The following is a 26823-nucleotide window of genomic DNA, read 5'->3' as shown; positions in this document are numbered from 1 at the left end:
AATAACCGATTTTCTGAATTCATTGAGGCCTACTTTTTTATTGAAATGGTTGTCTTTGAATTTTAAAAAAGGGAAGAAACAAAACATAAAAAAGAAAATACCTTCAGAATCAAATTGAGTAGTATTAAGAGCCGTGTTCTGCCTTGGTTAAATATTAAACTTCAAGAATAGCATTTCAACAAAGGCTAGGAGTTGCCCCGGTCCTATTACTTTTCCTTGGAAAAGCTTAAAATATCCATTCTGACAGTACTGTTTTTGAAAAAAATATTTTACAAATTTTAGGGCCGGTGCCTTTTTTTTTTTTTTTTTTTGCAACCTATTATTTACAAGAAAGCAGGGGCACATGTGTGGCTCACATAAAACAAAGCAGTTTCTTCTTTGCAAGATCTCTTGCGACCTCTAGTGGACAAAACTTTTTCCCAAAAACTACATATTTTGTTGTTTTTCAGTTGAGTCGGACGCTTTATGACCCTATTTGGGGTTTTCTTTCTCAAGATACTGGAGTGGTTTGCCATTTCCTTCTCTTGTTCGCTTTAGAAATGAGGAAACTGAGGCAAACAGGGTGAAGTGACTTGCCCAGGGTCACACCACTAGTAAGTATCTGAGGCCATATTTGAACCCAGGTCTTTCTGATTCCACACCCTGAATTTTATCTCTGCTACACCACCTAGTTGACCAAATATTTACCTATTTAGCTTTTTATATATGTATGTACTAAGCTTGTGGAATTATAGTCGTAGAGCTGAAAGGTACCTTATGGACTATGTAATTGAACCCTCTCTTTTTACATATGAGTAAAACAAGTCCAGAAAGCTGAACTAATTTGCCCAAGCTCACACAGGTGATAACTGTTCTACCTGAAATTCAAACTCCAGTCTTCTGACAGCCACATTCATCCACTGACCTTTCTCCTACATCACACTGCCTTTTCCAATTCTGCTAATTTAATCATTTTAAAGTAGAATAGGGGCATTTAACTTGTCTACTTCATAAAAAAAAAATTCACAGTATTAAAAGTTTCAAGTAATTACTTTTTTGGCTAAGATCTTTTTAAACATAAATTTCTTGAATTAACTACCAAAAAAGTATTCAATACTAAATACTCTAGCAACTTTCAGACAAATCAGTAGAAAATGACTCAGTTGTTCTATCATGGTTCTTCATTTTCCCTCACTGGTATGTGTTGAACAGGCTAATAAGGTCATTCTGAGCCAGCAATCAGAACTACAATATTGAAAAAGTGGAATTTCCTGATGTTTTTAGAATAAGTTTTAAGATATTCAATTTATAGATCAGATAACCAATAAGGAATATTTTTTTACAAATAAAAGTTTGTTTTTACATAACCGATGCTGCTCAAAATATTCTTCCCCTCTGTCCTCCTGGAGCACCATACCTTATAACAAAGAATAAAAAGAGGGAAAAGATAATTAACTAATCAATATACTGCAACCATCAAAACTAACCAATATAGTGGAAAAAGTCTGAAATGATAAGCAAGTTCCATTCTCAAAGGCCTCACTTATGCCAAGGGGGAGAGGTCCCTTCTCATTCATATCTCCTCTTTGGGGCCAAGCTTGGTCATCATAATTTCATAGCATTGTTTGTTGTTCTCTCCGCTGCCATGTTGTGGTCATTGTGTATACTGTCACCATCATTTCCATTACATCGCTTTACATCAATTCATGTGTCTTTCCATGCTACTCTACATTCATCATATTCATTGTCTCTTTCAGCACAGTTATATTCCATTACATTTAGCTATAATTTATAAAGGTTTCAGAGAACTTTAAGCATTTGTTTTACTCTACAAAGAAATAACAGAATTTGGAACTCAAAAATTTTTAAATGAATGTTAAAAGTTTTTATATGCTATTGTGGGAAAATAAAATATTGAGTTTAAAAATTAAAAAGTAACAGAACATTCACGTGACATTTGATGCATATTTTGTAAAGAAAATAGAAAATAAAACCAATAATATTTTTCTATGTGAATTTAGCACTAAATTAAATATTAAAATCCAAGAAAAAAACATTACACTAAAAGCAAGCAATATTTTTGAATTATGAATCTTATGAAAATGTTAATCTTATGAAAATCTTATGAAAACTTATGAAAAGTATATTTCTTTAGAAATGCTTGTAGAGGGGTGGCTAGGTGGTGCAGTGAGTAAAGCGCTGGCCCCGGAGTCAGGAGGACCAGAGTTCGGTTCCGGCCTCAGATACTTCACACACACACACACACACACACACACCTTGGGCAAGTTACTTAACCCCAATTGCCCTCCAAAAGGCAAAAAAAGAAAAGAAAAGAAATGCTTGTAGAGTCATAAGAGAATTTTGAAGTAGCCCTGTGTTCTTTCTTGCCCTTTCACTCTGTGTAAATAAAATGTTCAAAAAGGAAGGGAAATATCAGTAAAGCTATAATACTATCATTATGACAATGACATTTTAAAAAATCTTCAAAAAGATATGGAAATAATAAGGCCACAATATTATCATCATAAAGGTGATAGTTTTTTTTAATCTCTTTTTGGTATAGTTTCATGATTTTGGCAGTTTCTGTTTGAAATTGGAATAGATTCATTCATTCAGGCATGTAAGCATGCATCCACTCAACAAACATGCAACAGCTATATCTTCAGCACTGGGGGAAATGCAACCTGCTTAAAAACTACTAAATACACATCCACATACAAGGAATGCTACTGACAGGGGCATGGAAGATTTTATGACAGGTATTGTCTCCAAATGTGCATGTGCCCTTTCATCCTGTGGTTCACAACTTATATCTGATCCCAGGTTCTAGACTGTCCCAAGAGTCCTAGAAGAAATAGCCAGGAAGAACATCTCATGTGGCAGTTATCTTTAAGCCTGTCGCAATTATGCATGTTGCATTTAATTATGCATTTTGCAACAGCCAGAATGAATTAGTTGCATAATGAGCTCTATCAGCCTAATCTGTACAAGGTACTAATCCTTAAGACTTTCTAAATAGAGGAGTAACACTATGACAAAGGATCATGGTATCATAAAGATGAAAGTGACCTTGAAAGTTATATAGTTCAAAGCTTTTATTTTATAGAAAAGGAATATTAAGTTTGAGGAGATTCCCTTGCCCAAGGGTCACACAATTAATAAATAGCAGAGCCTGGATTGGATTCCAGTTCCTCTGAATTAAAATCTGAGACACTTTCCATTGTACCACATAGTAACACTATATAATATGGTCATTTATTTAAGAATATAAATCTGAGTTCTTCAATTACTTGCTACCAGTTGTTACCATAATAACACAATCTCCTTCTATTATCCTCTTCCTCCCTCTTATCCCCATAAGGACAATTTAAGCTAAAGGAAAAAAAAAACAACCTTAAACTGGAAGGGTTTATGTCATTATGTCCATGGGTATTTTTGGAAAACTCCTCAGCATGCTGTCAGTAATCATAACAGACTATAATTGTCAGAGTCAATACTTCTGTGACAAATGGTGAACTTTTTAGGCCTGATGTAAGTCTTTAACTTGGAAAATCCCTTCCTTTCTGAGTCAACAGAATCTATCTTTCCCAAATTTCAAAATATGAGCACCTTTTTTTCTAAGATTTTGACTAAGTTGAGAAGTTCTTTCTGACTTGACTATTTCTGTCAATACCACAACTACTAACTGTGAAGAATGAATAGCCCAAGAGACAGCATTTCTGGATAATTAATAATTAATTTACTAATTAGGCTAGCAAATAATCACTAAATTGATGGTCAGAGGTCTCTCTCTCAGTAACTAAAGGCAAAACCACGGAGATTCCTGAATTGCTTAAATACCTTTGGAAAAGGAGGTGCCCTGGATGGGTGAAAATCAACCCTCATTGGTGAACAACTAATGAGGAAAAATTGTGTGTAATGGGGATAATCAGGGGAGTTACCCTATATGCTCAGACTGAATCCTGGTACCTTCTGCTCTCTCACTCTTCTCCCTTCAATGGAAGTCTAAGAGATGTCTATCAGAGTCTCATGTTCAAAATAGAGGAATAAAAATTGAGAGGGGAAGTTACTACTCCTTTTAAAGATTATTGAACAGATCGCTCTTTCTGTTTATATCTCCCAGTGACAAGGACCCTGGGAACCAACCAGAAACTTCTGGTTGCAAATGTTCATTAGTAAGGGACCTCAGTTTGGAGACCTCCAGAAGGCACCAGGGCACAGATTCAGCTTAAATGGTAGCCAGAGGTGGGAGTGTCTCCAGATTACCCCCATGCACTTGTATTCCATACACTTGTATCACTACTTGTATTTCCTATTAATTTGGAATCTTGGGGACTCCATTGGATCTTTTTGCTTTCCACAACTCTGCTTAGCTCCAGGCTGAAAGCCACTTTTCCCTGAGATGGTGTGTCTGCGATGTATGGAGCTAGGGCTAGTCTATCTGCAGCTCTAACTGGTATAGTGGCAGCCACCTTCTGATTGCTCTAGGGCTACCCACATACTTTCTGTAATCTCTTTAATGGCTTCTGTATTTTGTACCCCAGTTAAATGATTAAATTATCTCTCTCTGGCCTGGGGACATGTCCCAATTATGTTGTATCTCCTACAGCACTTGGAATAGTGTTTTACGCACCTTAGTTATGTAACAAATTATAGATGAAAAAACGAATGAAAATTGTTACCTTGGTTTTGTTTTAATTTGTTTTATTTGAATAGCTAGTTCACAGTATCTTCAACTAAAGCCTGCTTCCAGTGCTAATGTCACAGTGAAACTAGGTTCTCAAAGGTTGTGTCAGAGGAGCACAAACTGAAAGGGGGCCAAGCTGAGAGTCAGCAATGGAGCATGGGTCTCTTATCCAAAGACTAGCCCAACTGAGGGCAAAGAGGCTTTATCACCAGAAGGGTGGATACCAGGTGATGAAGTTTTTGATTCCCCAAACTGGGCAAAAGGTAAGCCAAAGTTCAGTTGTTGACCTGTATAAAAAGGGTTGCAGGGGTTGAAATCTCTATCATGAAGGGAGTATTCCCACTAATGAAGGAATGAAGGAAGTATTTATTAAGCACTTATTATGTGCTAAGTAAGAACTGGGGATACAATTAGAAATGCAAAACAGCTCCTACTTTCAATTCTAATACAAATACAGCAAATACAAAAATGTTTTTGCTGTGCAAAAGCAAGGAAATTAATTAGACTTAAAGCCCTGCAATTTATATAATCAAGAAGAGATGGAAAATTTTAACCTGGAATTGTAATGATTCTAAGGACTGATTTTGTTAATTATTTAATTCATTCAACAATTCAATATGTCCCAACTACTGTGCTAGATTCTGGAGATACAAAAACAAAAGCAAAACTGTCTCTGCCCTCAAGGAGCTTACATTCTACTGAGAAAAAAATAATATGTTCACAGCCAAGTCAATACAAAATATGGTACAATAGAGAATACTAAACGTGGAGTCAATTGACCTACGTTCAAATTTTATCTCTAACATTAACTTAGCTGTGTGATCTAAGACAACTCATTTGACCTTCTTGGGCCTCAGATTCCCAATCATAAAATTAGGATATTCCTTTTAGATTACTTCTGAAGTCCCTTCCAGCTCTACACTTATTATTCTATTATGATAAAAGGAAGAGGGTGCAGAGCAGCAATAGCTCAACGAATCAGGAAAGGCTTCCTGAAGTTCTTTAAACTGAACCTTTAAGGAATCTAGGGTTTCCAAGAGGCTGTGGTGAGGAGGGAGGACATTCCAGGCATGGGAGACATCAAGTGCAAGGTCAGGGAGGCAAGAAATAGGATGTCATGCACAGGGAACAGAAAGAAATGTAGATAGAACATAGAGTGCATGAGGGAAAATAATACCAAATCAGTCTGGAAAGACAAGTTGGAGCCAGATTGTGAAGGGCTTTTAATATCAAACAGAGGAGTTTATATTTAGCAGTTTGTCTTTATCACAGAGATAATAGGGAGCCACTGATGCTTCTTGCGCAGGCGAGTGACTTGACTAGACATAGGCTCTAAAATACCAATTTGGTGCCTATGTGGAAGAAAGGTTGAAGAGGGAAGAGGCTGGAAACAAAGAGACTGACTATAAGACTATAACAAAGTAAATGGTGAAAAGTGAAGAGGGCCCCAATGAGGGTAGAGGCCAAAACAATGGAAAGAAAGAAATGGATATGATAAATGTAGATATAGACCTTAATCATCAGCAGACATAAGCCATTTAAGATCATAATCATTGGCCTGGAATACAGTCCTAATCCAGTGCCTCAATGGGACATGAAGGTGACCTTGGGTTCACAAAAGCTATTCCAGTAGTTAAGGTCTAATAGTTTCTACCAAATTGTAAAGACTTCATCAGAAACTGCCCTCACTAAAAAAACAAGAGCCTCATGTAGTGCCTATGGTGACTGTAAATATGCTGGCATAGAGCTTAATCGCAAAATATAACAGACTCTCCATACATAAGACAGAAACAAAACATTTATTCAGAGACCAGAAAACTAAATTCCAACACCAGAAAGTCAAATCCATCATAGTGGCAAAGAGGTTACTATAATATAGCACAGTGTGAAGCCACACCATTCTTTAGTCTTCCCACAAACCAACAGTCACAAGCCTAGCTGTTTCCCTGGGTACATCCTCTCTCTCCCACCTTTTAGCTACTTTGACTCCCAGCTTCCTGTGGGCTCTGCTCTACTCTTCAGCAAATTCCTCTCACCACAGGCTCCATGTGATTACATTCAGCCTATTAGAGGGCAGGGAAAAATCTTCAAAGCAGGAAAGGTCTTCAAATTTCCTTAGGCTTATTAAGCGGCAGGGAAGATCTTCAAATTCCCATTGCCATCACATTCAGCCCCAAGAACTTTCATGTCCCTTACATAACAAAAATATATTAACAATACATTTCATTACATAGGTTAATGGGAGTTTAGGGGTACCTGGTGTAGTAACTGGTGTCAACAGAACTTCACAACAATATAACAGGGATAACATAAAATAAGCACACTAAACAATATCGTAGGGTGGGGGCTCGAGCACAAACACCCCCGTCATTCCCCCCTTGAATGAATGGGACTCAAGTTGGTAACCTAAATGTTATCCATGACGTCTCTTACTCCTCCCCATACCTCCTTCACCCCATCATATCCCATCTGTTGCCAGGGCCTGTCAATTTCACCTTTGCAACATCTCTTAAATAGGTCCCATTCTCTCCTTTGACACTGCCACCACCTTGGTACAGGCCCTCATCACCTCACACCTGGATTACTGCAATAGCCTGCTGGTAGGTCTCCCTGCCAAAGCCTCTCCTCACTCCAACCCATCTTCCATTCAACCACCAAAGTAATTTTCCTAAAACAGGTCCAACCATTTCACTTCCCTACTACACTAAACTATGATGATTTCTTATCGCCTCCAAGATCAAATACAAAATTCTTTGGTATTCAAAGCCCTTCCTAACCTACTCTTCTCCCAATCACCATCACCTTTTCAGTCTTCTTATGCCTTATTCCTTGCCATGTACTCTTTAATCCAGCCACACTGGCCTCCTGGCTGTTCCAAGAAGACACTTCATCTCTTAGGTCCAGGCATTTCCTCTGGCTGCCCCCCCATACCTGGAAGACTCTCCCTCCTCATCTCTGCCTCCTGACTTCCCTGGCTTCCTTTAAGTCCCAACTAAAATCCCATCTTCTACAGGAAGCCTTTCCTGATCCCCCTTCATTCTAGTACCTTCCTTCTGTTAATTATTTCCCATTTATCCTGTGTATAGCTTGTTTATACATATTTGTTTGCTTGTTGTCTCCCCCATTAGACTGTGAATTCCTTGAGGTCAGGAACTGTCTGTTGCCCCTTTGTACATCCCCAGTGGTTAGCACAGTGCCTGGCATTTAATAGGCACTTAATAAATGCTTACTGACTGCCTGACTGACTACCAGGGTAGCTATCAAATACAAGGGATCATTTTCATATTACCTGGCTTGGCGAATGTATAGCTGAGGGCAGTGGTGGTGTCGGCGACACACATACACAGAAAATTCTTCATCAAAGGAAAAACATGGAATTATTCCAAGAGGCTCAAAAACGGTTACTAAAGTTGAACCTAGATCACAGGCATAAAGTTGGTATTATAACTTTTTCTGTCAAAAACAATATTAAAACACAAACAGCAATGTATAAGAAAAAAGGAAAGCACTTTTGAATTTGAATTGTGTCTGACCTTTTCATAATCAACCACATACTATATGCACTTAGAGGTCTGAGGTCATGTCAGACAAATTCTAGAGAAACAGCAGTTGGAGTACATTACAAGTTACCATTTTATCATACTGAAAACACTGAGGCTAAAGTGTGATTACAGAATTCTTACCTAAACTCATATAGGATGGAACTACAAGAAATATGAAGTGAAGATCTGGCACTGCCTTGAACACTGTCCTAAAGAAAAAAAACAATAATAAAGTAATTTCATAAGCAAATATCTTAATTAAATATTGTCTCCCCCCCAAAAAGAAGGTTCACAAATGCAAGCATAATAACCTTCTCCCTACTCAGAAAAAGGATATAAAAATCTTCAAGGTAACTTTATTTCTTCCTTAGATTTTTCTAATCTCTTAGTCTTCTAGCTTCCTATATTTTCTATCAACTCCATAGAGGCAAAGGAATAAAAGACGTCCTTTAGCACAATACAACAGATTTCTGCTCATATTAACCCTTGACCTGGCATCTGGATGGTCTGGTTTGATATTACAAAGTAACTTGAAGACTCAGGACACCATCATCAAATGTGATTCACTGTCTCTGCAAGCTGCTAAGACTGAACATACTTCTATCTCTGTGCAGCACACTAACTGGTACATCGGATTACTTGTGGGTCTTTGCAGTCTGTTGTGTTAATAAATGTTTCAGAAAATAACCTTGGGGAAAGTGATTTTTGAAAACATCTCCAGCTTGTTAGGCTTTGTGTTCAGTCATGCGTTTTAATGCACATTCTCCCTGTCCTGTCCCATCCCCCTAAAATCAATTTGTCCAAATGCCTGCATTACTGACATGCATGCCTCAAATAATAACCAGTTAAAGATGTTGTATAATCTTTCATTATAAGAAAAAACATTCAAGAAATGCATTATTTCCTTTTAAAAATAATGTTATACTACTTTGGTTAAGTATAAAAATAAATATTTAGATGTATTCATAAATTAAATATGTAAATAAAATATGTAACAGAATTTCAAATAAGCTTTGTGTAAATTACATATATCCCCTTTCCTTGTTACTTTAAAATTTGTGTAGCTAACTTTTTGAAGTGAATTAATAACCAAACAAGCTTGTCTAGCTGCAATGGCACGTCAACTCACCTAATAATTTCTTTGCAACAGCCAATGGCATATTCGTCAATAGCCACAAAAAGATGCATAAACAATGAATTCAGAGGCTGTAGTACAAAAAGAAAACAGGAATGAAGTTTTTATAAAAATTAAATGTCTAACAATTGGTCCTTTAAAACTGAATTAATATTCTCTCTACATTAGAGTCAGGAGGAACTAGGTCTGTGCAATAATAGCACACAAAGATCTATTCACATAAAAGGTCATAACCAAAATGATGTGACTATGGACTGTATTTGACATATTTCTTGGCCCCATTCAGTCACTTGCAGTCTTCTACCTCAATAGTATAAGGAAAAGATAGAGGCAAATATATCTGGCACATATGGCTCTTCCTCCTGACCTCAGGAATGGCCTATCAGATAAGGAAGAGCCCTGCAGGGGAGTGAAATTGATTATTAACTCAGACGTTTTGTTCTGGGGTGTTTATGCCAAGTGCAAGACAATAATCTATTTCCCTTCACCCACAAGTCAGCAGCTGCTGCTTTATTCAAGCTACACAATAGAAAGATTCTCTTATGAATTTGGAGTATGAAGGCAGGTGCCCCATATGAATTCAAGGACTCTCTTTATTAACATTCCTAGAGTTAAAATCAAAGAATACTCTGTGGATTCAGAAAGCTTGGGTGCAGGAAACTCCAAGAACCAAAATTATAACTTCTTGGTTAATTTTTAGAAAGAATACACACATTTATACAGAAAACCATTCTGTCCCTGTGTTGTTTTTTTTTTTATAACCCCTTGTTATTTGACCCCTTGAAGATTTTTAAGAATACTCCCAAATAACTAATATCTACCCCTTGATTGTAAGGCTTTCTGGGCTCTCTAGGCCTGTACAACATGGTCCCCCTAATCTAAAGTGAAACCTCAGAATACTGTAAACTATATGAATATGAATAAAGATGAATAAACAATAAATTGAAGACAATATGAAGCAGTGTATTAGTATAAGCATTACATATCCCTGACCTACCTACATTTCTTATTTCTTCAGGGGGTTTATTTCTTTAGATTACTTAGTGTTAGATAAATCATTTCACTTTTCAGCACTTTAGCCTCTCCATATATAAAACAAAAATGTGACAGCAGGCACCTCAGAAACACTGTTAGGAACATCATAGGAATATAAAAAGAAGAGGTATTAGCTCTAAAGATGTATCAGCCCTGAATGTGATTTACACCTAGAAACAAACAGCCCTAAGGAGGACAGTAATGCAACTTCATTGGCTAACTAAAAAAATATATAGACCATAAAGTCACAGGACCTTAGAGATCATCTTGTCCAGCCCCCTCATTTTACAGATATGGAAACTAAGGCTGAGAGCTATTAAGTAACTTATCTAAAGTCAGACAAATAATGGGTAGTAGAGCTGGGATTCAAGTCCAGTCTGGTTCCAAATTTAATGGCCTGTATCCTACATCTAGATATTTCCTGGTAGCCTCACGAAAACTACAAATGCAGTTAGGTGATAAGGCATAGAACTTAAGTGTGATGATGAGTAATCCAACTTCCAGAAAAGCAGTTGTATGATTTCAGAGAGAAGAGGAGGAGGAGGAGGAGGGAGGAGCAGGATTACCTGTCAAACTATGACAAACCCACCATCTTGCCCCAAATTCTACAATCAAATGTGTATTCCTCTGTCTTAAAGTTTTGTGTATTATTGAAATACAAATATCCCGGGAAGGGGTAGCACGTTGAATCTTATCAAACATTCATATCTTAGTAAGAATGAGCTCCAGAAGACTCATTCCTTTTAGATAAGTGGGAGGGAGAGGAGACAGCATGGGGTAGTATACTGAGCACTGGCTCTCAAGTCAGGTTACCATCCCTAACCAGCCTGACATTCAGCCATGAGCGTATGGCATGGCCCTGAGGCTGTTTCTGTCCTTGTGGTATCTATTTTTTAATTCTCTTAGTATGGTCGATGGAACAGACTAGGCCTACAGCCTTTTGAGATCTCAAAATGTTTAGGTACAGGAATGTATGCTAGAGTTTGTGACCAGCATAGCTCTGAGAAGCAACCTGCCAGAGGCAGCACAGTAGTGAAGCATTAGGTTGGGAGTTCCTTGAAAGCAGGGACTGTCTTTTGTTTCTTTGTGTATCCCCACTGTGCTTAGTGCAGGGCCTAGCACACAGAAAGTGCTTAATAAATGTTTCCTGACTGACTGAATCAGTCCCTGTGGCCTAGATATCACCTTCTGTAGCAACATCATCCACTGGCTATGCTGCATGTGCAGACGACTTTGATGTGGGAGTTGATGCTTTGTACAAACTGCTTTAAGTCTAAGCCCTCTCTTCCAAGGCAGCACAGGGGAAACTGTCCTGGATTCTGGATTCTAGAAAATAGTTTTTACTTCTATTCTTGCTATAATTTCTCAGGAAATCCTTTGTAAAAATTAATTGATGCTAATTGGTTAAATGTTACTGGACTACTTACCACTTGGGAGAATAATAGATTATATAAGGAAGATATTAACTGTAATTGGCAATTTATTTGGGGGTAGGGCAGGATCAGGGCTTGAGCCTGGAGCCTCCTCTACTCTCTGAGTACCCCTAGGGCCCTAAGGGGGACATTTATCCTTGCTCTGAGAGGGAGAGGAGGAGGTTATTCAACTCATCAGTATGTGTTAGAATTGGGATAAGTACTCCTAGATCTTTTTTAAAAACTATGAACAGGAGCTTGTCCAGAAGAGGAAAAAGTCAGAAAAGGAGAAGAAATCCCATGATGAAAGAAATCGTCGTGATGGAAGCTTCATCATGTTTCCAGGCTGGGCTTCCTTCTTCCCTCATTTGGCTGGAGGAAGACCTAGAAAACTTTGGAGGTCCAGAGGACCTCTCATCTTCCCATTGGCATCCTAATAGCATCACTAGAACACTGGGCCATAGTAGAAAACTACATTATACCTAAGAGTTGCCCCTTTGTTACATGTGCTCTCTAAGCTTCAGCCCACATTCCCCTGGGCTCTGTAGGTGCTTGTAGGAGAGTGAATCTCAGATTGGGGGGGGGGGAGGAGGGGAGGGAAGTGGATATTTCTTATCAATTATTCTTACTATGACACCTCAGTACTTATCACCTTCTAACTGCTAATTAAGTATGAGTATGACCAATTGGCAATCTAGCTAGTCATGGCAAAAAGCACACAAGTGTAGGTTCTTGAGTTTTAATGTCACAAAAGACACTCCCAAGTGCCTGTAGTCTTGCCTGGGGACCTGACCTATCAGGTGTGAGTGGTACTTGGGACAGCTACCTCAGAGGATGCCCCCACCATCAAGTTTTCAAGAAACTTGAAAGGCTAAAGGTAGGTATAAAAGTGGAACAAAAGTTCATAACAATTAGTAGAAATTTGGAAATTCCAAATTCTGTTTCCCGTTTTGTTTTGTGCTTCTACATCCTTGTTTGTAACACCCCCAGAATGACCACAGCATATTCTTGGGACTTTTGCTGCCTTCTGCCTAGAGGCTGATTTTGCTATTGCCTGTTCTTCCTGTCCCTTCAACTCTCTATCACTCTTATGTTAACCCTTCTTTCTTCTTCTAGTAATTTTGTTTTCAATGTGAATCCCTTTTTCATGCTTTCTGAACAGTACTCTGAAGAGTCAAGATTTAAAATTGAGAGAGAGACCATATGAAATGTAGCCCTTCCCCACAAAATTCCTTGTCATTAAAAAATTACTGTGATTACTTACTGTGCATTGGAGTTCACTGTCAAGTTCACAGAAGATTGCTAACCATTCATCCTGTTTGGCAATACCCCAGTTGGGATAGTCCACGAAAGTAGCATGGGCCAAGATCTCATCCCTTTCATTGCAGAGGGTAATTGCAAGGTTTGCTTTTTCTCTATGGAAATCATTAAACATTGTGGACATAAGAAAGAAAGTGTAGAATAAAAATGCCAAAAACTTATTTTCTCATTCTTCTGGCTCCCATTACTCCTAATCTGCAACTGGGCTGGCCCCGTAGATAGATAGAGCACTGGGCTTGGTTATCAAGAAGACTCATATTCCTTAGTTTATATCTAACATCAGACTCTGACTAGCTGTTTAACCACTTAATGGTCATGGAGGGCATCTTGAAAAGTCAGACCTGACTGAAATGACTGAATAAATAACAAAAGGTGAACCTGAACAACTTCTCTGGAGGTGACAAGATTGACCTTTGCTATGAGCTGAGAGATACGTGGGAAGTATTCACAATACAAGACAATTCTTCAGATTTTCATACTGTCTCTCTCAAAACAAAAGTATTTTTAATGTGCCAGGCTATATGTCAGATATCTCTGAATGTTCAATGACTGACAGCTTTTCATCATTCCTTATAGATAGGTTAGTAAAGTTCGTTATATTATAAAATTCTTCCCAATCTTTTCCCTGTAGCAAGTACAGGGTGGACTGGGGATATTGGAAATGGTTAATTTAGCCAAAAAAATCAGCTGTTCCTTCTACCTCCATCTGGGCAGATTTTCTCTTTCCCAGTTCTTACCTTTTGCCAACCCAAGGAATAATAACTTTCCCTTAATTAATATCTCCATACTCTGTCCTGGACTCAGGATCAGATCAGCCAGCAGAGAATAAGAATTAGATCTAGACCAGCATTTTAAACCATATACCACAATATACTTCAAAGGAATACATGATTTTAGAGTTACATTACAAAAGGGCTAGAAGAGAATGAAAGGAGGTATCTTTCAGAGTTTGGGCTGAGAAAGAATTCTTAACCAACCAATCAAAGGATAGAAGCAATAATAAAAGATAAAACTGACAGTTCCAATTTTATAAAAATGAAATGGTTTACACAAACAAAATCAAAGCAGGTAGAATAAGAAAAGAAATGGCTTTCATTTAAGAGAAAAAAAATCTTTGGATCAAATATCACTGACAAAAGTCTGAGAGCCAAGATAAATACAAAGTTGATATAAAGATATAATCTTAATAAACCTAAATAATTAGGTGGTCAAAGGATATGAGTAAATAATTTTCCAAAAAAGAATTGCAAACTTTCAATGACCATATGAAAATATGCTCCTAGCTCAGATATTAAAACAATTCTGAAGTTTTACCTCAGTGCTCAAATTCTCAAATGGACCTGTAATATCAATGATCCAACAATGCTGATAGAAGCCCATCCATTCCCACCATCTGGTGTGACTCTCGTCCATGTTCTCCCATAAAATATTTTGAGTACCAGCAGCCAAGTTAAAGTTAATAGTCTAAAAAGTGTGATTCTTTGCATACTCTCTGACCTTTTCCACTCCTTTGCCACAATCAGTGTTAGAAGGGCACTACAAAGAACTAGGATAATTCTGTATTTTTAAGCCAAACAGGTCTAAGTGACTTACCCAGGGTCACACAGCTAGTAAGTGTCTGAGGCCACATTTGAATTCAGGAGGATGAGGCTTCCTGACTCCAGGTCTGGCACTCTCTCTACTGCACCACCTAGCTACCCTTCCTAGAAACTATGCCTTTCTTAACAGCCAAAGACTGAATTAGTGCTTTTTTGATTTGTTGCTGTTTTATCCTTCATTTTCAAAGAAAACCAATGACAAAAACTGTTACAATGGAGGGGAAGAACAGGAAGGCAAAACGGAATGGGTCAACCTTATTCTCAATGAATTTGGCTTAGGGAGGGAATGACATACACACCAAATAAGGTATCTCAGCCTACAGGAGAGTAGGGGGGAAGGGGATGAGACGGGGGATGATGGAAGGGAGGGCAGGCTGGGGGGGAGGGGAGTTGGAAGCACCCACTTTTGAAAAGGGACAGGATCAAAGTAGAGAATAGAACAAGTCGGGGTGGGATGGAATGGAGGAAAATATAGTCAGTCTTTCACAATATATCCACTATGAAAATGTTTTGCATAGCTACACATGTAAAACCTATATTGAATTGCTTATCTTCCCAGTAAGGGTGGGCGATGAGGGAGGTAGGAAAAGAATCTGGAATTCAAAGGCTGAAAATCAAATGTTTAAAAAATATATTATTATTATTATTATTATTTTACATGTAACTATGAAATAAGATATACAGGCACTGGGGCATAGAGATCCACCATGCTCTACTGGAAAGTTAGAGGGGGATTGGGGAAGATATAGGAAAGATCAGATTGGGAGAGGGGATATTCAGTGGGATTGCTCTTTTGGGGTGGTGGGCAGGGGGGAAATGGGGAGAATATTTGTAACTCAAAATCTTGTGTAAATGAATGATGTAAACTAAAAAATAAACTAAAACTAAAAAAAAAGAAAGAAAACCAATGACATCATGGGTAATGTCTTGACTTGAAAGTGAATTGGATTTAAGTGAGGCAGAGCTGCACAGTTATTGGCCTCACTGTCTCTTCCAGTCATTAAAGTCCAGTGGCAAGACTCAACTCTCACCTTTGACTTAGCAGCTCTGTACACTCCAACATGTCACTTAACTTGTCTGGGCTTCAGTTTCTTCATCTGTAAAATGCCTGCTTTAAACTAGATGACCTATCTCTTCCAGCCTTAACTCTATAATCTTGTTATCTATATCATATGATTTACTCTTATGGAACTTTCAATCTACTAAAGCTCAGAGATCTCTTTCAGACAAGCTGCTCTCTCTCTCATCTTGTATTGGTAAAGCTGATATCTTGAACCCAAGTCAGACTTCACATTTATCATCCTAAGATTTCATCTTACCAATTGGTTTCTAATTCTGAGTCTGCTACAGATGGGTCAAGTGAATAGCACTATTCACCTCTCTTGGCCTATCTGCTCAAGTTTAGGCTGAGGAAGTTAGATTAAATAATCCTTATGGTCCCATACAGTTAGGAAATTCTATTATGTAAACTTTAATATGAAAATAACTTTGCTCTCAAATGTTCCACTCTCCATCTGTCATATTATTTCTCTTTAGCAACTTCTCCTCCTCCTCCTCCTTCTTCTTCTTTTCTCTCTCTCTCTCTCTTTCAACTGTATGGATAATGCCCTCTAAAAGGTTAAGTGATTTCCCTTTTGTCATAATCAGTAGGTTTAGAGGTAGAGTTTTATCCCACTCTTGTTGACTCTAAGGGAAACTAAGTGGTGCTGTGTATGAAGTTCTGAGTCTGAAAGCAGGAAGAACTAAGTTCAATTCTGGCCTCAGATGCTTACTGTGTGACCTTGGGCAAATCACTTCACCTCTTTTTGCCTCAGTTTCCTCACCTGTAAAATGGGGATAAGACGAGCACCTCCCTCCCAGGATCATTGTGAGGATTATATGAGATAACATCTGTAGAGTGCTTAGCACAGTGCCTGGCAAATAGCAGGCACAGTATAAATGTTTATTCCCTTCCCCTGCTGAGGTTCCTTCTCTGCCTACTATACCATACTGTCTCTTTTGTAATGAGGTTCATGTAATCGAATCTACTTATTTCCTCTTCTTCACAGAAAGATCGTAGGATTTTAGAATTAGAAGGAATACTTTCTTGTGGTATATGAATGTAATGGAATACTACTGTGCTATAAGAAATGAAGAGCAGGACTTCCTAATAACCTGGAGAGACTTATATAAACTGATGCTGAGTGAGGGGAGCAGAACCAGGAGAACTTTGTACACAATTACAGACACATCATATGTGTGACGACTAACTTTGATGGACTGGGCTCCTCTCAGCAATGAGAGGTTATAAGACAACTCCAAACAACTCATGATGGAAAGGGATATCCATATCCAAAGAAAGGACTACAGAGTCTGAATGCAGATTGAAGCAAACTACTCTCTCTCTCTATATATATATATATATATTTTTGCTTTGTTTTATCTCTTCTTTCTCATTGTTCTCTCCATTGGTTATGGTCCTTCTTTACAACTTGACTAATGTTTAATGTAAAGGCATTTGTAGATCCTATATTTGATTGCATGCCACTATGGGGGGAGGGGGGAGGTGAGGGAATGGGAGAAAATTTGAAACTCAAGGGATTGAAGAACTGCAAGTTGTAAACTAAAAGTAAATAAATAAATTAAAATTTTTTAAAAGAAGGAATACTTTTACCTCCCTGTCATTATGTCCTCTATAGAGAAGAAAAAATGCTTTTATTTTATTTGGATTTTTAAAATTTTTAAATTGTGTAAAACTAAACCAAAATAGTACACAAAAAACCCCTCCATTTGCTTATCTATATTGCACCCACTCTGAAATATTCCTCCCAATTTATACTTGAACTTATAGGTTGGATTCCTGCTTGGGTTCTAGGAGTAAGCCTTTACTAAGATGACCAAGGAAAAATAATAGCTACAAATCCACAGTGCCCCCTTCCATAAATATGGGGCACACGATCCCGCAAATACATATAATATCCATGAGAAGAGTGGGCAGAAAATCTTTGGATCAAACATCACTGAAGCACACACATAAGAAACATATGTGGCCAAGGTAATTGACAACTATTGATCTGCAGGGCCTGTAAGTCTTTCCTTTCTTTCTTTATAGAGTGCTCACTCAACTTCCCTTGTGTCGAGCATCTCAACTCGATGAGCCACTCAGCTCAGCTAGGGTCCCCTGGTCTGCTCCTTACATGAATCTACAGGCAATACCCTTCTCTGCTCTGAAGCTGCTTCCTCATTTAGGTGACTGTTTCTGTTTCTCTTTGTCTTCAATGTTCCAAGACAAGTCCAAAGGACTCATGTAGAAAAATACTATCCACCTCCAGAGAGAGGAATGATGAACCAAGGACAGATTGAATGCATACTTTTTTCCACTTTATTTTTTTTCATTTCTTTATTACTATTGTTGCTGTATTGTTTTGTTTTATTTTGAAACATGGTTGATAAGGAAATGTTTTGCATGACTTCACATGTATAACTTATACCATATTGCTTGCCTTCTCAATGGGAAGGAAGGAGACAATTTGAAACTCAAAATTTTTTAAAATGAATGTTACTAACAAATGAATAAAAATTAAAGCTGTCTCTGTTCTCCAGAACATATGGCATATGGATAAGAGGAGAAAAAAAACAAACTTCCTCCTCACAAGAACGATTCCCTCCCAAGAGCCTGGTTCTCTCTAATTATGGCTGTATTTCTCACTCTGAATTTCATTCAATTATTTAAAGGCCTCAGAAGTGTATCTCGTTTGTTTGCACAGTCAATCACACTGTTTCCTTCTTCACTCAAACAAAGAGGTTCACAACTCATAAAAGAATCATAGAGTGTAGATCCATCTTGTTTTTTTTTAACTTTAACATCTCATCACTCTCTTTTCTGGCTATAGACAGGGGTTAAAAAAACTCTTCACTGACTGAGTAGTCAGGGTTGTACATAGAAAAAGGCCTGAGTACCAACTTCTCCTTCCCTTAGGCTATGCACCTGAAAAAGAGAACTGGGGTTTTGGCATGTCTGTTCATCCTTGTCAGTTCTAGGTGTGGGGAGTGGAGTCCTGGGACCCAGAGTTGTAAGCCACAGGGACTTTGGACCCAGGATTCTAGAGAATAAATTGTAACTAGCCCAGCAAGGAAGCCCTAAGATGCCCAGATCCCAGAACACAAATACAGAGGAGGCTTTGGACTTGGAACTTGGACTCATGCTATGTAGGAATTTAGTTAAGTTGTAAGCCTAATCCTCCTCCCTTCCTCAAAAACTGATGTTTTATGGAGAGATTATGACCACCCCAGATAATGGGGTGACATGTATGTACTTTGTTCTTGTTATACCTTTGAAATAAATATTTGTTCGTAAAAGCTAAAAAAACCACAACACCCAAACCTTCTTACTATAACCACATTAGCTGAAGAAGAGAGATCAACCTCCCTTACACTTACTATATTCTAACTAAATCAACAGAAGAGAGAACTTACACTTGTTTTTTGTGTTCATGTCTAAGTTCATATACTAGAATGAAATTTTCACAATGGCAAGGAGCAATATGGCCTTTGCATTCTACACAGGCCTATTAAATAGTAGATGCTCAATAAGTATTTGGTGAATTAAACTAAATCTAATGAAACCTTTTAATTATACAGATGAGGAAACTGAGTCTCAGAAGGGCTAAGTGGCCTGCCTCTACTATTTTGGGCTAAATACTAGTTGCTAATCAGTTCATCCCTCCTTTTTTAGTTTTACACATCTTCAGAGATGATTTTTCATCCCTTTTTATTCACTAGTCATTATCAGTTACGTGCATCTTTCCATTTTCATTGGGTCTCTTATAACTTCTCTTCATGTTTTTCAATGATTCAGGGTTTGATAGCATTATTGGGGAAATGTTTTGTTAAAAAGCAGGATTTTGGTAGCAGAAGAAGCTTGGGTTGCACAATTTCCCAAATTTATCTTGACCACTATCCTCTTTTCCATTAAATTCTTGGCCCGGATCACTATGGTTCATCTTCAGTACCTGTATAAGATACATGTACTGATGGATTAATACAATGGACTACCTATCCAATGGTGCAAGCCATAATCTGGGGAACATGAATTCTTCATCCACTCAGTTTTTCCTATATGAACTGTGATCCCTCAAGTGCCTTTGAATATCATTAACTGAGATTTTGTAGCTAGAGTAGCGCTGGGGCCCTCGGCCAGGGCTCACAATGATATTTTGAAATAAAATTCTGACTGGAAAAAAAAGAAGATAAATAGATAAGAGGACAGGATTCCCCTTTTAGAGATGAAAGACATATTCAGCTGAGCTAAACTGAATGGCGCAAAGTGGTGGGGGTAGTTTTTGTCTGTTCTTCTTCTTCTTCTTCTTCTTCTTCTTCTTCTTCATGTAGGGCAATTGGGGTTAAGTGACTTGCCCAAGGTCACACGGCTATTTTTTGTGTTAAGTGTCTGAGGTTGGATTTGAACTCAGGTCCTCCTGACTCCAGGGCCGGTGCTCTATTCACTGCGCCACCTAGCCACCCTTTGTCTGACTTTCAAAAGTCTTGCAAAAGCACCTGATACCCCTACATTCCTTCTCTTTTTGGCACAAGAGGCAGCAAGCTAGAAGACGTGTTGAGGGTAAGGAGGAAGCCTCCACTTCATGGAGAATAATGTACAACTTTCATGCTGTCACACAGCCACTGAAGGTCCAGGCTGGGATTTGGCCAGGCTATCCTGACCCTAAGACTAACACTTGTAAGGTTTGTTTTCTTTTTAACTGAACCTATGATTATATTGGCACAGGGAACCCCCATAGGGTAAAATTCTCCCAAAGCACATTGGCATCTGCTCTATAATTTACAGTCTTAGAGAGCTGCCCTTAGCACTGAGAGGCTGAGACTCAACAAGGGTCACACCGCCAGTAAGATGTGGGGCTTGATTCCAGGAGTTCCTGAATCTAAGGCCATCTTTCTTTCTACTATGTTACAATGTCATATCATGGAGGTTGTGCTTGAAGTCAGCTTGGCTATTTATTCGGGGAGTTTTATTGCTTTCTATGTCCATTACAAAATTTACTTCAGAAACAAAAATAAACCTTAGATTGCTATATCCTCTGGTCAAGGTTTAGAATGGTGTAAGGGTTATGGGATTTAAAGATCTCCCATGCCCCATGGACGTGCTGACATAGCAGAGCAAGAAAAAAAAAAAAAGCCGAGCTAACGGTCCTGTGGTTGGCAGTTGGCGGCAGTTGCCTTTTTTTTTTTTTTGAGTTAGGACTCCTGCTGAGGACTGCCAGAGGCCAGAGCTGCTGGGAGCGCTCTTCCAGGACGCTGGGTGGTTGCTATGAGTGGGGAGAGGAGGACCTTTGCCTGAGGTAGCCTGTTCTGTTTTAAAGGCTTGAAAATGTGGGTGCTTTCTACTTTATCTACCTGTGCCAATGTCATAACTACTCTGATGGCTTTCACTTTCTGGTTTTGGGACTCAGTCTTTTGGTATCTTAATAAATTTTCTAGTTTATTTCCCCAAATGGCAAACCTGACGTATTTTGTGATGGATAATTATATCAGCATATTTGTAATCTCTATAGGCATTGTGAATATGGCATTGCTGATACATTTGGCGACGAGGATGGGATCACAAAATGTCAGGCCTCTATTTGGAAGCAGTGGGGCTTTAGAGGGAGAAATGGCTATTCTGGGATGGGAGGATTTGCCTTATTCCTCTCTAGCCAGAGAATGGGCTAAAAGCACAGGGCCCTGTGAAAACTGGGAACCAAGGCTAAGAGAGGGAGAACCTGGAGATTTGGAAAGATGTTTGAAAGCAATACCCATAGAACCAGGCAAAGAACTGGCAGGAGTGTGCAGGAGAGGCTGGGTGCTGCTAACAAGTTATCGCCTTATGTGTAAAAGTAGGGATAAGCTGCTGAAAGAAAGAGCTAGGATGGCTAGGGATTCAGCTGGTTTGCCTGAGGATTTTTCTGTGTCACAGTACTCAGAAGAGCAAACTGGAGGGACCCATGTGGTCCAGGAGCAAGCTACTGTTCATGTAGCTAAAAGGAAGCAAAAAACTAGCAGAAGGAATGTGCATGCAGCTTTTGTACAGGCTGGGCAGAGTTGCCCTGACAGCTTCCAGGAGAATGTGTGTGAGGAGAATGGAGCAAGGTTAGATGAGGAGTCTCCTAATGTAGAAGCTCTCCCCATACGAAGAAGAAGGCAGGAGAACCACCGAGGCAAAACAGAATCCAGGGAGATAATTGAGGATTTCACTCAACAGGAGATCACTGATATATTGAGTAGATTTACCCAAAGAATGGGGGAGTCTTTAGTGTCTTGGATAGTAAGAATCACTGATGAAGGCGCAGGAGGAATAACACTGGACAATGAGGACTGTTTAAAATTCATAAGTATCAGTCAGAATCCTTTTGTACACCAGGCTTTTAGGGATCACCATATGCAAGGAGGAAATAACAAAACGAGTCTTCTAGCTTTAGCTGCAGAAGGTTGCAAAAAGCAATATCCAACTGAATCTATGTGGCCTAGGGGAGACAGACCCTGGTACTCACTTAGAGACTGTATGAGAAAGTTAAAGGAGGAGGTAATGAAAACTGCTATCCTGATTGGAGATGCAAATGCATATTATGATACCCCCCTAGGAGTTCCTCATAGAAATATCATAGTGAAGACAGCTCCTCCTGCATATAAGCACCTAATTCTGACTCTTTTAATTGGAGAAATAGGGCACCCTCTTTCAGAGGTGCTGGATAAGATTTCACAATTAAGCTATTTAGGGGAATGGGAAAAAGACAAATTGCCTCGAGAGAGAAGAGTAAACAGCCAGAGGATTCAGAGACAAAATAGACCCACAAGAAGGGAACTGTTTACTGCTCTATTAAGAGCTGGGGTGGATTTTAGAAGAATAGATGGTATTCCAACTGAAGAGCTGCATAAGCTGTACCAAGAAAAGGTACTTAGCATTAGAATGAACAGGGAAGCAGGAACCACCCCCGCAGGTATTTCTGAATCTGAATCTTTGTATCCAAGTTTGCCCCACCTTCAGGGGGAATAGGAGATAAGCCAAGCCCCAGCCCAGATAAAAGAAATATGCAGAAGAGATTGCAGACCCCATATTGGTTTAACAATATATTGGAAGAATGGATCAACTACTGTGACTAGGGCACTGATTGATACTGGGGCTGAGGCCACACTCATCTATGGAAACCCTGATAAGTTTAAACATGGAACTCCTATTACCATCACAGGTCTAGGAGGCACTGAAATATCAGCCAGACAGGTTAAAATAACAATGAAAATTGGGCAGTTACCTAAGAAGGAATATACTGTGGTTGTTGTACCCATTCCTGAATACATCATTGGAATAGATGTATTGAGAGGCATGACTCTGAATTTACCTGAAGGAAGATACCAATTTGCTGTGAGGAAGATAGGAATTAATACAGTTTTAGTAGGAAAACTAAAAATGGACCCAATCACTTTACCTGAACCTTCTGAAGTAATTACTTTAAAACAGTATCGTGTGCCAGGTGGGCAAGATGAAATTGCCACTAAAATAAAGGAATATGTTGAAGCAGGAGTGTTAGTCCCTACAACCACAAGATGGAATAATCCTGTCTGGCCAGTAAGAAAATCAGATGGGACATGGAGAATGACTGTGGATTATAGACAGTTGAATAAGGTGACTCCTTCTTTGTATGCTGCTGTTCCAGATACCATCACCTTAATAGAAAGGATCCAGAAATATGATGGGACTTGGTATGCAGTTATTGACTTGGCAAATGCCTTCTTCACCATCCCAATAGACTCTAAACAATGGGACCACTTCGCTTTCACTTGGCAGGGTAGACAATATACTTTCACTCGCTTGCCACAAGGGTACATACATAGCCCCACTATTTGTCACAGGATTGTGGCTGAACAGTTGGATGAATTAAAGCTACCTGGTGTACAGCTTACCCACTACATTGATGATATCATGATACAGGGAAAAGACGTGAAAGTAGTGGAAAGGAGTTTGACCTTTCTAATTGAGCATATGAAAAGTAAAGGGTGGGAAATTAACCCTGCAAAGGTTCAAGGACCAGCTCAGAATGTGAAGTTTTTGGGTATACAATGGAACAAGGGGCTAAGGGAGATTCTTCCTCAAGCCCGACAAAAGATTCAGGATTTTCCTACCCCTACCAATAAGAAGGAGGCCCAAAAGTTCATAGGATTGTTTGGATACTGGAGGCACCACATTCCACATTTGGGACAGATTTTAAAACCTTTATATAGAGTCACACGGAAGAAATATGAATTCGATTGGGGACTTGACCAGAGTAAAGCTTTTGAAGAAGCCAAGGCTGCCATACAATTGGCCCTAGATTTGTGGCCCATGCAAAATGGTCCAGTGGAATTGCAAGTGACTGTACAAGATGATTATGCAAACTGGAGCTTATGGCAAAAACAACAAAGCCGAAATGTACCTTTGGGATTTTGGTGTAGGAAACTCCCTTCATCTGGAGTCCAGTATACACCTTTTGAAAAGCAGTTGTTAGCTGCATATTGGGCTTTGGTGGAGACTGAACAACTGACTGTGGGCCATGAAGTGATATTAAGACCTGGAATCCCAATTATGACCTGGGTAATGAGTACCCCAGCTTCTCACAGAATTGGACATGCCCAAGAGGCTAGTATAATCAAATGGAAGTGGTATATTCAAAATAGAGCCAAAACAGGCAAAAGCGGAGTCTCTGCTCTGCATGAATCTATAGCAAACATAGAAATTGAGAGGAGTGACACACCCCCTGAGCCAAAGCAACAGTTGGTACAGTCCACTGTAAAATGGAATGAGGGATATGATGTATTAACTGAGGAACAAAAGAGACATGCATGGTTTACTGATGGGACAGCAAAATATTTGGGGCAAAAAAGACATTGGAAAGCAGTGGCCTATAACCCATGTACTAGAAGGACTTTGGAAAGTACTGGGATAGGTGCAAGTAGCCAATATGCTGAACTTATGGCAGTATATCAAGCCATCAAAATAGAACAAGGAGGACAGTGTCATATATTCACTGATTCATGGGCGGTAGCTAATGGGTTAGCTACATGGATGCCCATGTGGAAAAATGAAAATTGGGAAATTCATGGTAAACAAGTCTGGGGCAAAGAATTATGGGAAGATATCTGGAACATGTCTTTGGTCACTGACTTGTCAGTTTTTCATGTAGATGCTCACGTGGCCCCCACCACACCAGAACGTGAGTACAACGCTCATGCTGATCGACTGGCAAAGATTGCTACTGAACATATTGTCCCTACTTTGACAACAACTGATGATCCGGTATTAGCAAAATGGGTCCACCAAACAGCAGGCCATTTGGGGGTCCAGGCCACACACCAGTGGGCACAAGATCAAGGTATTAGTATCTCTCATTCACTGTTAAAACAGATAGCAGAAGAATGTCATATATGTCAATTGGAAAAGGAGCGAACTGTTCCTCGGGTAGTAACTGTAGAGATAGCAAGAGGAAAAGTCCCAGCCCAAATCTGGCAAATAGATTATATTGGTCCACTACCACAGGATAAAGGATGCAGATTTATATGTACTTGTGTTGATACCTATTCAGGTGTACTAGTAGCTTGTCCTTATAAGAATGCAACCCAGAAAAACACTTGTAAAACCCTAGATCTCATAAGTCTATATTATGGAACCCCAATGCAGATTCAAAGTGACAATGGGTCACATTTCAAAGGCAATGAAATGAAGAAGTATTGTATACTAAACAATATAGAATGGATATATCATATTCCATATTATCCAGAAGCATCTGGGTTAATTGAAAGAATGAATGGATTACTGAAAGAACAGTTGAGGAAGTTAAGTTCCAATAATTCATATAAACATTGGAAGGATAATTTGTCCATGGCTTTGCGTAATTTGAATAATAGACCATTGGGAGGAAGTACACCTCTAGCCAGAATGATGACCCCCAATCTGCAAATTAGAAAACAACAAACACACAAGATCCCAAATATTGAGTATTGGACCTTGAGGCCAGATGTCCCAGCACTGTACCCAGGACCACCTGGTTCAGTGGGGTATGATTTACATTGTTTAGAGGACTTTTGGTTGGACAGGAAAGAAGTAAGAAAAATTTCCACTGGGATATGCATAAGAATCCCTAAAAATCACTTTGGACAGATTTTACCCAAATCAGGATTAGCAGCTCAAGGAATACATGTATTGGCTGGAGTAATAGATTCTAATTATCAAGGAGAAATTGTTGTAACATTCCAGAATTTAGGTGAAGGGCCCATACAGATTCACAAGAATGATAGGATAGTTCAAGTGATTATCATTCCTTGTAAAACAATGCCACTTGTAAAAACTGACCCTCCTTCCAAAATAACTGTCACAGGAACTGAAGGATTTGGTTCTAGTGATAGAATAAAATCAGGAGCTAAAGTATGGGTAAAACGGAAGCCAGATGATGTTCCAAAGGCTTCAGAGATTATAGCATATGGGAAGGATAACACTGTAACTATTGTTTATTCTGGAGAAGATGATTACAAAGTTGTACCCTTAAATCATTTATTCTACCGTGAGTGAGGCTACAATAGTCTGGTTATTGTCTCTTTGCTTCTTCTTGATTTTTTTTTGTTTGTTCACCTTGTTTGTTAGATTTGTTTCCATAGGCTTGGTACCCTCCATCTGTAGATGCCTGATAGCTTAAGCTGGATGTCACCCCCTGTCTGCAACTGTGATGTGTCACCCTTGGACCTGGCATCAAGCATATTAAGAACTGACCTCTCAAATGGGACCCCTAAGGACAGGGACAGCTCTACATCCGATTTCAGCAGCAAGTAGCCATAGAAGAAGAGATCTTCACCCCTTACCACAAGATTTTGGGGCCCCATTTGTTCGGGGTGGGGGGAATGATGGGAAGCTTGTGCTCGAGCCCCACCCTAAAATATGGTTTTTTGTGTTTATTGTGTGCTATTCTTGTTATATTGTTGTGAAATTTTGTTGACACCAGTTATTCCTACTGTATTTTTGCCAAGTAAGGGACATGAAAGATCTTGGGGCCGAATGTAAGGGTTATGGGATTTAAAGATCTCCCATGCCCCATGGACGTGCTGACATAGCAGAGCAAGA

The 26823-nt window shown here is 39.0% G+C and overlaps 1 protein-coding gene across 1 annotated transcript in view; it reads right to left on the bottom strand.

The window, feature by feature from the left end:
* CFAP61 (cilia and flagella associated protein 61) overlaps window positions 1-26823 on the bottom strand; it is a 365072-nt gene that overhangs the window by 329935 nt on the left and 8314 nt on the right. The window contains exons 3-6 of the mRNA XM_069075487.1: window positions 13055-13205; window positions 9338-9414; window positions 8350-8417; window positions 7956-8082 (exon numbers count right to left, since the gene is read on the bottom strand). Of these exons, the coding sequence (XP_068931588.1) occupies window positions 7956-8082; window positions 8350-8417; window positions 9338-9414; window positions 13055-13205 (423 nt within the window). The remainder of the gene's footprint in view (window positions 1-7955; window positions 8083-8349; window positions 8418-9337; window positions 9415-13054; window positions 13206-26823) is intronic.

This window comes from Petaurus breviceps, unplaced genomic scaffold, assembly GCF_028583685.1.
Source record: "Petaurus breviceps papuanus isolate PSGF00001 unplaced genomic scaffold, PetGlider_PUasm1.0 90919, whole genome shotgun sequence".
Classification (NCBI taxonomy): domain Eukaryota; kingdom Metazoa; phylum Chordata; class Mammalia; order Diprotodontia; family Petauridae; genus Petaurus; species Petaurus breviceps.
The sequence above is the reverse complement of the archived record's forward strand: the minus strand, read 5'-3'. Positions and strand labels throughout refer to the sequence as shown.